The 15,378-nt window shown below is 38.2% G+C and overlaps 1 protein-coding gene across 1 annotated transcript in view; it reads right to left on the reverse strand.

The window, feature by feature from the left end:
- Window positions 1–15,378, reverse strand: part of MRPS27 (mitochondrial ribosomal protein S27) — a 46,792-nt gene that overhangs the window by 24,657 nt on the left and 6,757 nt on the right. The window contains exons 3-4 of the mRNA XM_084278990.1: window positions 14,376–14,446; window positions 12,434–12,492 (exon numbers count right to left, since the gene is read on the reverse strand). Coding sequence (XP_084135116.1) covers window positions 12,434–12,492; window positions 14,376–14,446 — 130 coding nt within the window. The remainder of the gene's footprint in view (window positions 1–12,433; window positions 12,493–14,375; window positions 14,447–15,378) is intronic.

Raw genomic sequence — 15,378 nt, forward strand, 5'->3', positions numbered from 1 at the left:
CTCATGCTCACCTCTAGTTTCAGCCACAGCTGTGGTCAAAAAGGCAATCATTGCTAAAATATAAACTACAGGTGCATAGTCAGGTCTTGGCTACCAGGCACTCAGTCCACCATGAATCTAGTTACATTCCATGTCATGTCTCAGTGAGCAAGATCTTAATGATATTTTTTTCTTTCAATCATGCATATTCCCAAGAAAAGTACTTTCCGTAATGGGGAAAAAAAAGTCCTTCGTGATACATTTTTAACTGTTTCCTAACCACACTAAGTACTTCATGGCCTGACTTCTAGTTAGCATATCTCCCAGTCTATTTAGCTTTTTCCAAGCCCAGTGGGACAGAAATATCCTTTATTCCAGTCTGTATGATGTCAAGCACATGGATCAGTAAGCAAATCAATGATAAACACAGGAAAACTGACTTGAGCATACTGTTAGGCAGATTGAAAATTGTGGGCTTTTACCAGCTTTGTGATTGTATTACTCTTTTTCAGAAAAATACTGTACCATCAGATTTGTTATTTAAAGAGAGACACAGTACTTGCCTGAAGTACTGCATGTACTGTAGGATAAATGTTCCCTTGTGTAGGTAGGTACAAGCTGCTCAGTAAATTGAGGCTGTGCTACTCGAAACATGCAGAGCATTTCAAAATCCAATGGGATATTTTGTAGTTCCTCCCCTTTACAGCCAAAACTGTTAGTTATAAATACAATCCTCTACTGGCTTGCTTCTGCTGATGAGCATCAGTGCATGATGGAAGGCCAGGATACCCTGCCACATTGCCTTGCTGTTGTGGCCTACTCAGATCTTGCATTCAGGCTACAAACTGACATTTACAATACAGAGTACAGGAGGCTTATACATGTCACGTTACCCACTGCACAGGAGAATAAAAAGCAGAAGAGTGGAGAAAACACTAAAAATACATGCAATTATGTACCAGATGGGTTCCAGTCTGGCTGGAATTTTTCCAAACAATGATCACTTTCAGAACAACACAGCACTATCTTACATAAGATGAACTTGCTTCTTTATGATTTAACCTTGACAGGAGAAACTCTGTGAAAAGAGGTTTTTCCTGCAGGACAGTAACTTCAGTGGAAGACAAAAAATGAAACCTGTCTGTAGAGAAAGCAGAGTGTACCACTCCTGCTATGAATGCTCCTCTGTCATGCTCTCACAGTAGCTGCCATACCTTGTCCACTCCCTGTTTCAAGCAACAGCAGCCAGCCTGGTTTGTCAGAGCTTTGCAAGGGTGACTGTAGGCAAGCAACGGAGGGTTAGGTGCGGGTGAGTTGTCCATTTTACCCGCCAGGTATCTGCTGCCATGGGCAGTCTATTTTGCTATGGCTGGATTTAGCACTGTTCTGCTCTCTCCATAATAGAACTAACTAGAAAGTGGCTGAAAGGAGTATTTTTCCCCTTTGTTATATGAAAACAGTAGTGAAAGAGGAGAGATCAGAATTAAATAAATGACAGTTTAAAGAGGATGATCATAAAATTGACTAGAGATTAAAGCCAGCTTTTTATCCACAACAATTCTTGTAAAAAGATGTTACTCATAAAGGTGCAAATCTTCTTGCAAAGCCTGTTGCCAAAAAGCCCTACAGTGAAGGGGGGGGAATAAAAAAATTCAAAATCACTGTTCATTTTTCAGCAAGAGGAAGAAGAAACATTTATTGTGTTTACATTTACAGCTGAGAAAACAGGAGTTTCTACCAGCTGCTCTCTTGTACAACCCTTCCCAATTTTAATATAAAAACCCAAAACAAAACAACCCCAAGAAAGCATTCTTTGTTATCTGTTTAAATGCTCCCTGAATTAGATCCTGGGTCAAATCCTCACCTGGTCCAAAGAGACAACACATGGTTCCCCTAGCTACCAGGGACCTGCCTCAATCTGCTGAGGACCTGGTACACAACACATGAACATGGATCATTAATTAGACTAAAGCTGGAAGTAGACTAAAGCTGTGAGACAACGATATTCATCATCTTTCAAGGATGTGCAGCCCACAAAACCTATCGGGGTGGTGAAGATGGAAACCAATTGCTGAGAGCTGCCACAGAATTATTGTTGAAATTACCAACTCCACATTTAACAAAGCCCCTCAGGTTTTCACACTGAGGTAGCAAAGGAGAGGCAGGGAGGCAGCTGAAAAGCCTGGGGTCATTCTCCTTCAGGGCCAGGGGACACACCAGGACTTTAAGAAATGGGTATGGGGATAATGGGGGTATCATCAGCTGCCAGGAGGGGTTTACACTTCTAAGTTTCCCTGCCCTGCCCTACCAAAAAAAAAAAAAAAACACCAAAAAACCCAAAAAGTGTTACTCTGCATAGGAGCTGAAGATTCCAAAGACTTCCAAGTAAAGGACAGAAATAGAAAAAGAGGTAATGTGGATTCTGTCAGAAGCAATAGTTGCAGGTAAGTGAGCAGAGTGACTGGAGTCCTTGGTACAGGCAAGTACTGAAAATTCAACTGGCCTCAATCCAACAGACAGTATAGATACGTTATCTGGAGCACGCAAATTTAAAAATAGATATTAAAGCAGCATTAAAATAACAACAACAACAAAAAAAAACAATCCCAAACCTGACCCAAAAGTAGGCACCCTACTGAAATGAGTAACTATTTTTGTCACTTTGCTACTGGGCATCTTATATTCAGAAATTTCAACCTTCATTTCCCATTTCTGGAAAACAGAGAGAGAGAGCAATAACCTCAGAAATCACCCCAGGAAAATACTAAACTATGACCTTTGCTTATCAATACTTCTATTCAATTACAGCAATGCATTGTTTTGTGGGTCTGTTTGCCACACAGGCTTCTTCTCCCCTTAGGGAATAGAAATTTTTTTCAGAGGCATGAATGTATGTGCAGAAACAAGCAGCCATACAAGTTGAAAAAATATACCTGCATATTTAAGTTTTTCTTCAGTACTCCAGAATTTTTTGGCATTTCTGAAGAAGATATCCAAGAATTGAACCCAGAAGAACTGAGGAATTGAACCCAGTAGAATCGAGCAACATAAACTGGCTTTTCAAATTTCTTTAATACTGGAGGCCAAACATAAAAACACAGCCTCATGGATATTATCAGATATTTTTCTGTCTCTCTAACTGATTGTTCATCATTTTCAATCACACAAATGCATAAACATCTATTCCTATAAATAAGAACAGCTAACTATTTGAAAATGACCATTCCAAATCATTCATATGCTAAAGAAAGACGTATGCTAAAGGAGCTCTCTCTCCTCCCTGTCACAGTAATTTTGTTTTCATTATAACTGTTTTGTCCACAACGCTGTATAACTGAACAAAAGACCCATATTTCTGGTGCATTATTTCATCCCTTATCACTGTCATCTTGACATTTCTTCCACCACCAAAATCTTCAACCTTCTAGAACCTGTGTCACATCTGCATACTAGGAAGGCAAATAAGATCATGTAGGCCTTTTCTGAAGTGCTTGATCAGACTGTATTCATCTTACGTGTCCTGTGGAACACAGCAGGTTTATACGCAACAAGGATTTGTTTAAAATTAAGATCATGAGCGTTTTTCCTTGTATATAGTAAAATGAAAGGAACTTGTCACTGACAATGTGTGAGAGCTTGGTATTTCATATGTTGTCTAAGGTAAATTGGGAAAAAATATTTCAGTGCCTTTGCTCTTCTCTCCATTAGCCTACACTGTAAAACTACCATGTCACTTGCCATCATTCAACCATCCTGACAATCTTCTTAACAAAGGTGGTGCAGAATGGGAATTCTCATGCAATGGAAAACCAGAGAGATGCTTTGGTACAGCCCTGCCTCCATACACCCTGCAAGAGCAGGTATCATTTCCATGGTAGAAAACCAAGAGTGCCATAAAACTGCCTGTGTAAGTGTTATTAGGTTTCTGTTAAGTATCCTGCAAAGACTTCGCCTCAAGCATCGTAAAGAACAAAAGAAATCACTAGACAGACAGACAGACACATATCCCTATCCAATCTAATCTACTGTCTGATATGGCCTGAAATGTTTCAAAGCATTTCACATTCTTATTGTATCTCTGGTCCTGCTTTCTTATAAACATTGCTTTTTGCTACAAAGAAAAGAATTAAAATAGAAAATCCTCATTAAATCCAGGCAAGTGCGTCAGCTTTACAACAGCCTATTCTGTCATTTTATACTTCCTGTGTGAAGACAGATGAAGTAAAATCACCTAACATTTTCATCTGAATGGCTATCCCCAGTTTTGCTCACACCACAATCCAGTCCTACTTAGCAGTAGGACCAACTAAATTAAAGCTAACAAAAAATGTACAGACTTTCTATTTAAAAACAGCTGCTCACAGAAGAGACCCACTGAATTCAACAATGTACATTAAATGTCTTTTTTTCCTCAAGAGACATATATTTCACAACTAATTTCACCAGCAGGATACTACAGACTAGATGAAGTTAGTAGGTAAGCAAATGAAATAAGCAAGTAGAATTTCTAATGACTATTACCCCTTCCTACAGTTGCAGTCATAATATAATCATTATTTTCCTACATTATGTTTAGTCCAGCTCAATAATGAGCAATTTGTGATGAAAAATAGCAGGAATGCATGCTTACCCCTTCTAAATGAGCATTGTTAATGTTACCAAATTAAAAGTATTTCCTTTAGTTGATGTTTTAAATGCAAAACATATTCTGATAAATTATTTCTACATTGTATCTTATATTATTAATGTTTACTTAGTCATTAAAATGTGTACATTTGCAGAAAATTAATAGATTCAGTCAAGTTTGTTTTGCAAGAGAGTTGTCCATATCAATGAAAAACAGCGCTCTGGTGAAGTTTTTTAAAGACAATCAAAAATGTAAATTAAACCAATTAACCTAGCAAGTACCTATACAAGATTGTCTCCTTGCTCTGTTCAAAAATGGTCCCAAATTTAGTTACATCATTCCAAAGAAAATAAAAATGTTTTAAAGGGTTACCAGAAAACAATAAGGCTTTCTTTAGAAATAAAATAAAATCATAAATATGAAACAGGATTAAGGTCTTTTATTTGAATTAAGGTTTCTTGCTTGCGTATCTAAACTGAGATCAAATGCAAAAATAATTCTCGTAATAAGATAGGTCTAGTCTACAGATGTCAAGATTATTCCTCAACAATGTAACTGATCGTTATTTTTTTCTGCTATTATATTTATTTTGATTCAAAATGGAATAAATACTTGCACCATAAAGGAATTATTTAGGTTGATGGATACAATAACCACCAAGTTAGCAGTTCCTGTAGAAGGGATCACACCAGCTCTGGGTATGGTTGCAAAATTAATAAAAATTCAGGGTTTTTGCCTAGTGGTTGCCATTTTCAACATTACTTAAAGGGAAGATCGCTGTACTGTTTAACAATACTTAGGAAAGTGGTAAAAGAGGAACCTCAATAGAAACAGTAACTTTGTATGTTCTTTTCCTTCTGTTTGCATGGTTTGAGCTGCCGTCTGGCTCTGTCTGCCATTACTGCTCGGGGGTTGTAATGGAACCTGAAGTTCCTTTCAGGGGAAGCCAGATGGGGTTAATTCTCAAGTGTTTCTTTACAATTATAAGCCATCAAAGCTAGGAAAGGAATAAATCTCTGCATGTGTTTGTGTTTTAAATTCTGGAGCTTATAAAAGGCTTTACTCTCTCCTGGTCATTTGTATTCGTATGAACAACTCACTCTTTACATTTTTGGCTGCAATTTAACCTCTGTCTAGACATCTAGTATTTCTAAAATATAATGCAAAATCTGTCTCCAGACAGGCTTTTTGCTGGTGCAGGAATTTACAAAACAAGATTAGAACACCACTGGATATATCAAAGTTTACCTTTAAGGTGAGTGTGAATCAAATTCTGAGACAAAATTGCCTTTTCTCCTTCAACATATAGTAAATAAAACATTTGAAACCTGGGCTTAAATACCTATTGTTCACATTGTACTTCCATCTATTTCCAGTGCTGTCTGCTAGATAGAATGCTTTCAGTCATTGGCAAGAAAGATGTTGGTTCAAAGATATGAAAATTTTGCTAATATTCTTTTCTTCCAAAACCAGTAATGAATAACAAAATAAACCTTTCTTCCACTACTACTAAAAAAAAAAAGAACCTACATGGGGTGGGGACTGAGTCAGTTCTTTCAATTTCTGAATCTGATTGGCTTTATTTTTCTATGTACTCCAGAAATATTGGGGGCGGGGGAGCAGCTATGCTGCCCACTAAGGTTGATACATGCACTCTGTTTGTATAGGAATCTTTTCTCCTTGTTTCAAATGGGAAGGGTTTTATGATCAAATTGCTTATCCCTTTAGTGCTGGCAACATGAAAAAAGAAAATATTAGTGTTGAAGTAAAGTCTTCCAAATTTTTCTGCCTTTGTTTGAAGTGCCTAGAAAATTTTTGCCCAGTTTCTGCCAAGCTTAAAGGAAAACACATACAAAAGAACAGATGAACTATGAAAAGCAGATGACTGAAAAGGTCTGTGTTACAGGAAGAGATCTTTCTGAATGCTTTTCACTGTTATATCTTTATTGATGGCTTCCCCCCACTTTACAGCACAGTTACACTGACTGAGGACGCCTACTCGAATGAGCTGTGGTTACAGGATTAGACTTGCTGAAATTTGGCTCTGGGTTCTGAAACAGAGTTGCTAGTTATTTTCTCCAAAGTTTCCTATAGCTCAGACTCTGACAAACCCTAGGCAGACAATGACAGAGAAACTATGAAAAAGGACAGAGAGAGTAAGCACATGTGCCCCTCTATGCAGAAATGAGTGAATGCTGGAGCCAGAAGAACAGGGGAGTCTCTAAGACCAGAACACTTAATGTCTGACAGCACTGGCTTGGATAATAACCAACAGCTCTTCCATGAAGCATCACATGCTGGCCACCACAGTGCAACAGCATTAAACAACAGTTATGTCTGTCATTTATATGCAAATTACCGGGACATTCTAATTAGGTAAATCCCTCTGCTGCTTCCTTTTCTTGTGTCTCCCACCCTGCCAAAGAGCAGCCCAGATCCTTTGCAAATGAAGGTGCTTTGGATTGCTCAGCAGAGGCAGGTGTCCAAACTGTTAAAACAAACATACCATTCTGGCTCCTAAGTGTGTTTTTCTCTCAGATGCTTCCACCACTTCTCAATAGTATTTCAAAACATAATTGCTGCATCATAACTTGAATAATAGGCAGATATTTCTGGTATTTTTTTTCCCTTTTAACTGACATTCTTCTCTCGAAGGAACAGATGAACTATTCAAGTCTGTCAGCCACTGCCTCAAGAGAATGAAAATATCTCATAGGGAGAATTAAGGATGTTGTAGGTTTTATGACTATATCTCTTCTCCTTTTTCCGTTTGTGTTGGAACAGGTCAATGGTATTCATTATGCCCTATACAGAATAAAATTACAGGCCAAATCTTATTTTGCGTGTGATGTTGGAGTAACTACTGATACATTGGCATTATAAAGAATAAGCACTATTTCTTATACATACAGACCACTAGAGTTCAAAAATTATTTAATGGCTGAAATCAAGACTCTAAACTAACTTGCTCTAATGGAAGATATAACAGCCTATCAGAGAGTAACTTCTTATAATAGTTTGTTGTTGTTCCACTTTGGTTATAAGCAAAAACTGAATCCAAGTAATAAAACCTGAGTAATTCCATTTACAAAAAACAAACAAACAAAAAACCCAAACAATCATCAAAAAAAGGCAATGAAAAAAATCTAGGTAGATTGTGCAAGAATGTGCAAAGCATATGGACATGTGAACATTTACATTTTCCAGACAGTTGTATACTTTTTTTTCTGTATACACAGTGGGTCATGGGACTGTTTAGAAGGGTATGTGATAGGATACAAGGTAATGGCCTTAAACTGAAGGAGGGTAGATTTAGATTAGATATGAGGAAGAAATCCTTCCCTGTGAAAGTGGTGATGCACTGCCACAGGTTTCCCAGAGAAACTGTGTCTGTATCCTCCCTGGCAGTGTTTAAGGCCAGGTTAGATGGGCTTTGGTTAATCTGGCCGTGATGCCCATGGCAGGAGGGTTGGAACTAGATGATCTTTGAGGTCACTTCCAACCCAAAGCATTCTGGTGCTATAATGCAATTAGCAATCCTCCAGAGGAATGTTAATATAAAACTTCCACAATTGCCTTTAAACATATTTAAAATCTTTGCTGGCATAAAACTGACATAGAGAATCAGCAGAGTTGCCTCACCACAAAACCTCCCTCCATTATGCTAATGTTTCTATCACATGAAAAACACCCTTATGTGAGAAACACTGACATGTCAGTGAGACAGGACAAAGTAGGGCGAACTGCAGGCCTTTGATCTGCCTGAAAGTGCCCTGCATTCTGATTAGAATTTCTGCTGGGATCCTAGGAGATGAAAGGATTTTTTAAAAGTCTGACAGTTAATGGAGAGAAGAAGGTATTCAAAACAGAACAAAAAGAGGAGCACTGAAAGAAGATGATGTCATGCCTCAAACTGGCCTTTACCATCTTACTGACATGTTCCACAATGTAGCATGGCAGTTTCCACACAGTTATTCTTGAGAGTTAAAGATCCTCTGTGAAGACAGTACGACTGGAGATACACTGCTTTAAAAAGATGCAAAGTTGAATCTGGTCTAAATTTTATATATATATAAAAAATTATTTTTATTATAAATATAGTATTATATATAAAATTTTGTATATATATATAGTATTTTGAGATCCTAAATGCATTATGGCAATGCTCCAGAATACTGCTTTTTGAAACTATGTTCTGCCTGGCACGCTACAAGGCAAGTCTTCAGTCTACAAAGTTTACAATTACAAGTTCTGGCACTCCCATCTTCAGGAAAACCAGAGCGAGCATGGAAAAGCCGCTTACTTCCCTCTGATTCTTCCCACAGGCACAGTTTGCCTTTTTGTACCAGGAACGTCTTTCAACCTTGTAGGGGCCTTGGAACTGACTACGCTTCACCTCAGATTGCCAGAGGCATCCAACACTGGGGAGAGACATTCAAGTCTTCCCTCTTCTGTTCAAGCAGTTAAGGGGAAAAGCATAGGTCTCAGGGAGCAGTCTGCTTATTTATGTTCAGGCAAATGCACATACAGTGATGTTTACATGCTATTTGTTTGCAAAGGATTCGTACACTTTAGAAGATACAAAAAAAGCTTTTTGCTGACACTGCCATTGCCTTTCTTAGAATTTACGCTTCTTACATGAGGTACAAAAATTGTGCTTTGATCTGCTTCTCATTAAGCCAGAAAAAAGATTTCTTGTCACAGCTTCTCAGTTTCTTAACTCTCCCCCTCTACAACCTCCTTCGTGTTTCATGGTCTGTTCACTTTTGCAGAACTTTTTTCTGTGTTAAACTTCCTCTCAGCTGCAAAGAGGTATCTCTATAAACATGTCCTTCATTTGAACTCCAGACCAAGTGCAAAATGCAAAGAACAATAAAGGGGGCCTTGCAGACACTAAGCACAGCTATTTTATGGAACTAACACACGTATTTTCATTTGAAAAGGAAGCTGATGTTGTAATTGGGATTTTTACATTTCTACACGAGTTACAGACCTCTCTCTACACTGTTTCACTACTTGCTACACTGTTTCACTACTGGCATATAAATACATTTTCAGAAGAGTTTCATGGATTGTGCTGGAATGAAATCTCCCAGTAAACTGATGCTAACATCACCAAAATAACAAGTAAGCATATTGCAACACTAAACAAAGCAGCTTTACAGGGGTGCACACACACAAGAAAAATTCCAAGCAAAGCACATCTGTAAAGCCATGTGACACGCCACTACCTCTCTATTCACTCCACACAGACTACTAAAATCTGCATCCATTACAATCATATTTGACATATGTGCAACTGTAGTCTCACCAGCCACAGAATTATTTCTTAGATAAATAATAGATAACTGCAATTATTTTTGAACTGCAAATCTCTCCTTTAGAATATGTTTTTAAGGATAACAACCCTGTATGCTAAACTGATGTATTAGCCAGGCAGAGATGAAGAGTGGGGAAGATATTTACATGTTAGAGTTTCCCATTCTATTGACTTCTTCTTACTATGGAACATTTTGTAAGCTTCTAATTTTTTGTCACTCTCACTGAACCTCGTTTTCAAGAGAAAAGAACCTGTAAGACACATTACAAATGAATCTCTCACATGGACTACCTGGATTTTATCTCTACAATTCTGAGACACTGCAATTAAAGTACCATACTATCTTCCTTGTGTCAGGGCATTCAAAGGTCTCTTGGCATCCTGTACCCCTGGTATCTCTGGACAGGCTGGATTGATGGGCTGTGGCCAATTCTATGAGGTCAACAAGGCTGAGTGCTGGATCCTGCACTTTGGGTCGCAATCCCAGGCAATACTACAGACTTGGGGGAAAGTGGCTGGAAAGCTGCCCAGCAGAAAAGGACCTGGGGGTGTTGATTGACAGATGGATGAATATGAGCCAGCAGTGTGCCAGGGTGGCCAAGAAGGCCAACAGCATCCTGGCTTGCATCAGGAATGGCGTGGCCAGCAGGACTAGGGGAGTGATTGTCCCTCCCCGTACTCAGCACTGGTGAGGCCACACCTTGAGTACTGTGTTCTGTTTTGGGCCCCTCACTACAAGAAGGACATTGAGGTGCTGCAGCAGGTCCAGAGAAGGGCAACAAAGCTGGTAAAGCATTTAGAGCACAAGTCTCATGAGGAGCAGCTGAAGGAATTGAGGTTGTTTAGCTTGCAGAAGAGAAGGCTGAGAAAAGACATGATCATTCTCTACCACTACCTGAAAGGAGGTTGTAGTGAAGTGGATGTTGGTCTCTTCTCTCAAATAACAAGCATTAGGACAAGAGGAAATGGTGTCAAGTTGCATCAGGAGAGATTTAGATTGGATACTGGGAAAACTCTCTTCACTGCAGGAGCGGTCAGGCATTGGAACAGGCTGCCCAGAGAGGTGGTAGAGTCACTATCCTTGGAGATGTTCAAAGGATGTGTAAACATGGCACTCCAGGACATGTTTTAGTTGAGGTAGTGATAGTAGACAGACAGTTGGACTTGATGATCTTAGAGGTCTCTTCCAACCTTAAAGACTATGATTCTTTCTGATGGGCCTGACCTGATCAGACAGAACGTAATTCTGTGTGGCACAATGTACATGTACATTCAAGAATGTACATTCAAGAATGTTAGCACATCTCCAAAACAAAAAATGAGGGCTGACTTTAAACTTGGTTTACTTTTCCTGTTTTCATCTCACCCATTGCAGGATGGAAAACTGATTTCTGACAGGACTAATGAAATCTTGATCAGAAAGAAAGAAAAGTTGCACTAGTCTACTCTCTGTGATTCTTCTTCCTCCTTTTATCTTTTTTTCATTACAGGATATTGCTAGTATCAGCACACTGGGCTTCTTTTATCTCCCTACTGAAGGTCTGAGGTTCAGATACTGCCTCAGGAGTACCAGAGAATCACAGAAATCAGAAGTCTAACGCAATTGCATGCTTACCACTATGCATATGCTTAAAACAGCCATCCAGTAAACTTCTTCATTAAACTAACAATCAGTATTATTTACAAGTAACAACCTGAGATTATTTGTAGAGATGCTCCCTCATGCTCTTTGACAGTATGAGCTACTTTCTCCACCAGCTCTTAAAATGCGTGTGCAACCACTCATTAAATAACTAATTTATTTTAGTGATCAGCAAGAATTACTTGCCTCTTAAAGCTACTATTGAGATGGACTGACCTAAGGCAAGCAAGCATTCAACTTAACACGAGCAGATAAGGTATCCAATGCACTTCACTCAACACAAAAATAGTTGCAGAAAACCATAACAGCTGATGCATAAGTAGTCAAGCATAACCTGTAATAACTACACAGATTATTTGGGGAACATAAAGTACTAAAGGGATAAAAAACAAAAGTATACTTCCTTTACTCTTGATAACTTGATCGTTACCACAAAATGTTCTCTCTCATTTCTGTTCATTTTAAGGAAACAAACTTCCTTGAGTCCTACACTTAACTATGCAAATATGCATATAGCCTATTTAGTTAAATCATGACATAAGAACTGTAAACAAATGTAATTCCTTTTAATTTCAGTATATCTAAGGGAAATCATAGCTGGAGGTGATATTAGCTGTTTGGTGGCTCAGACTAACATGCCTGACAGTAGTCAATACCAAAGGTTCAGAAAGTGGGTAGCCATAACCAAGGAGAAGTTACCAGAGAAGGCCCTTAGCTGTGAGCTGTAAGACAAGGAGATGCGCATATTTTGCAAAACAGGAATCAAAGCCAGTAAGCTGGAAAGGATCAGAGTCTTCAAAGGGCAAGACACTGTGGTATTTACTTGTATGTCTCAAAGTTCACGGTGGGGGGAAGAGATGCTTACTTGTAAAGGTAATATTCAGCTTGATCCACTTCCTCTCGTGAAGATATGTTGTCAACAAACTGATTTAAAAAAGGAAAAAACAAATAAAAACTTCAGAGGAAGCACTCACAAAGCATGTTAGAAAAAAATAAACAAAATATATTTGTTTGGTATATTTAGGTGTCTGACAGTACTGGAGGCTTTCAAGCCTCTGTTTGCTCCTACTCAGGTTTCTTATAGACTGCTAAGAGCCTGATCTTTTTGAACTGAGACAACTCCCCTCCTCACCTCCAAGAAATGTTATGTACCTTGAAAACATGGAGATCATCTGAGGATTATGTCCATGTAGCTCAGTACCCTGTATTTCTGCTGTTCCTCTCTGAATAGTATGGTCTTCAACGACATCCTTTAATTTGAGAATACAGTTGATTGCTTAATATGTTTCCCCTAGTTCTGAGTGTGACTCGACATGTCTTACTTTTCTTTCTACAAAGTATTCTTGTTGCTAACATTCGCCTGTTTTGCCTATTCATAGTAAAATTTCTGAAGAAAATGGGCAACAGAATCTTCTATTTCACCACACATCTCAATAACTGTAAGAAAAAATTCACTCCCCTCTCATTTAAAACTATGTCTACTCCAGACAATCTTCCAATATTTCCACTGGTATCAACTATTTAAATAAATAACAAATTTTCATACAGACTTTGTCTTATAGCCATGAATTCTGTTTTCATGTACATTTCACTAACATAAGCATAAAGACACTTGAACATGCCAGTCTTCTCAATACCTTTAGCTCAGAATATATAAGCAAGATGTTCTCAAGGTCAGCACTCTCTTTATCCTAAGCATAAGCTAAAAATAATAGTTTCAGCTGACTGCTACTTGCTCTTCAGTTTCTTAACTCTCCTTGCATGCTGTATGCATGAAGGTTTCGCCTGTTGATTGTGGCAACAGCATGCTTTATTTACATTTTAGAAAATATAATCTGATGTGAGCTCCAAGTATTGGAAAGTAGGGCAGTTTGACAATCTGGAAATGCAGCTTCTCCAGAGGAGCGGTTATCCCAAAGCACAAATATAAAGGAAATAATTCTGGTTAAGTAATAAAAGAGAGGAACACCCATTTCCTCCATGGACATCTTCTCAGAAGAGATGATTTGGAGAATGCTTGATGTGGTAATTGTACAAATTTAATAAAACTGTTACTGAGAAATAGTGTGGTAAGTCAGCTTTTTTTTTGGATAATTCTGAAAACTGGAACTAGTTTGGGATTTTTTTTTCCCTTTTTAAATAGGTGATGTATTTATTGTCCCTCTTCCATACACCCATTTATTCTCTTCCTTCAACACACATTTACCCAAGGAACTTAAAAGCACATACTACTCTACGTCCCCAGATTAACCCACCAGGAGGATAGAGCTGGTTACTAATTCCAGTAAAAATAAGGCTTCACTTACCTCACAATGGAATCTTTCCTGCCTCAGCCTGCTGAGCCAAGGAAAGAATACTATAGAGGCAAAATATATCTACTTCTGTCTCACTGCAAAGGGAGCCGGGAAAGTAGAGGAAGGTGCACGCGGACAGGCAGTGTGCTAATTTATTGCATTCCCCTAGCAGCCTGGGTTATTATGAAGAGCCTGAGCGGGCATTAAAGCTCTAAGCAGAAAATACTGGAAGGCAGGGAACATATATTAGGGAAACATATAGCAGTAACAGTAAGGCCTAGTTTACTGGAAAAAAACCCAACCTATTTCTGTTTTGAATGCCCTACAGTACAGGTACTAATGAGAAGAAAATAACAATACAGCTTTACACAGCAATTTAACAGTATAACAAGACATTTATGATCTCAGAACTTCCATCAGAGGTGACATCATTTATCATCTCTCTGCTCACTTGCTTTCATAAGCATTCCACTGTCATTTTGATCACTTTATGACTGGGATTTATTTCCTTACCCGGTCTATTGTCAAAGAGCTCACTGGCAGCTTTCTTTCATAGGTTCTATCCATTAAGTGGGCTAAGTCAGCTGCAAAAAACAGAGAAAGTGTATGTTTTATCAACTGGCATTACAAGAAAATCTGCAGAGCCATCATATAACTTAGCGTAGAACCTCTGTCCAAAAAATCAAATTCTGGTTCCTTGTTAACATCTCATTCTGAAATTGTATGAAAACAGTACATTCAATTATTGTTAAACAATCAACAATAATTGAAATTATTAACAAAAAATAATACATGGCAAGGTCATCAACAGGATGATTTCAACTTATTAGAAAGAAGGAGGAAAAAAGCAAACTACCCTATAATTTCTTGTATGAAATTAGTATAACTAATATAATTTAAAACAATCTTAGTGGATGTCCATAACATTTACTTACGTTCAAATTTATGCTTATGCTGGGCAGTGCTTTGGCATGGCTTTGCTCTTTATTTTTGGTAAAATAATGAGAGAGAGAAACAGGCAGTACCATACTGATAAACCCTACAGACACAAGCAGCAATCCAAATAAATGCTGTTAATCAGACTGGGCACTGTGCCAGTACCTTATTAACTTTCATAGTATTCTGCTCCAGCAACCATATAACAATATTAACCATACAGGAACTTTAAGCTTCTGACTACTTCTTGAACAGGTAGCCAAATATTGCATTCAATTAATTTAATTTGAAGTTAAATTAGTTGAATTTGGAATTTTAGTTACGTACTGTTCCGGGAAAATCATGATGACTCAGGGAGAGTAAGCTCTTTGTTGTATGCTTAGCATCAAGCATTTGATTCTCAGCTGAAGACATGAACTGATGATATCAAATCTATAAAATTTAGAGAGCTTGATTATACTCTTTCTTTCTATTCTTCTGCATCATTCAGCCCTGGAACTCAACACATTCTCCCTGCATCATTGGTATCTTGCCTGGTCCTCTGTTCCCCAAGACAACAATTGTTACTAAATGTGCCTCT

Source organism: Gallinula chloropus (genome assembly GCF_964237585.1).
Source record: "Gallinula chloropus genome assembly, chromosome: Z".
Classification (NCBI taxonomy): domain Eukaryota; kingdom Metazoa; phylum Chordata; class Aves; order Gruiformes; family Rallidae; genus Gallinula; species Gallinula chloropus.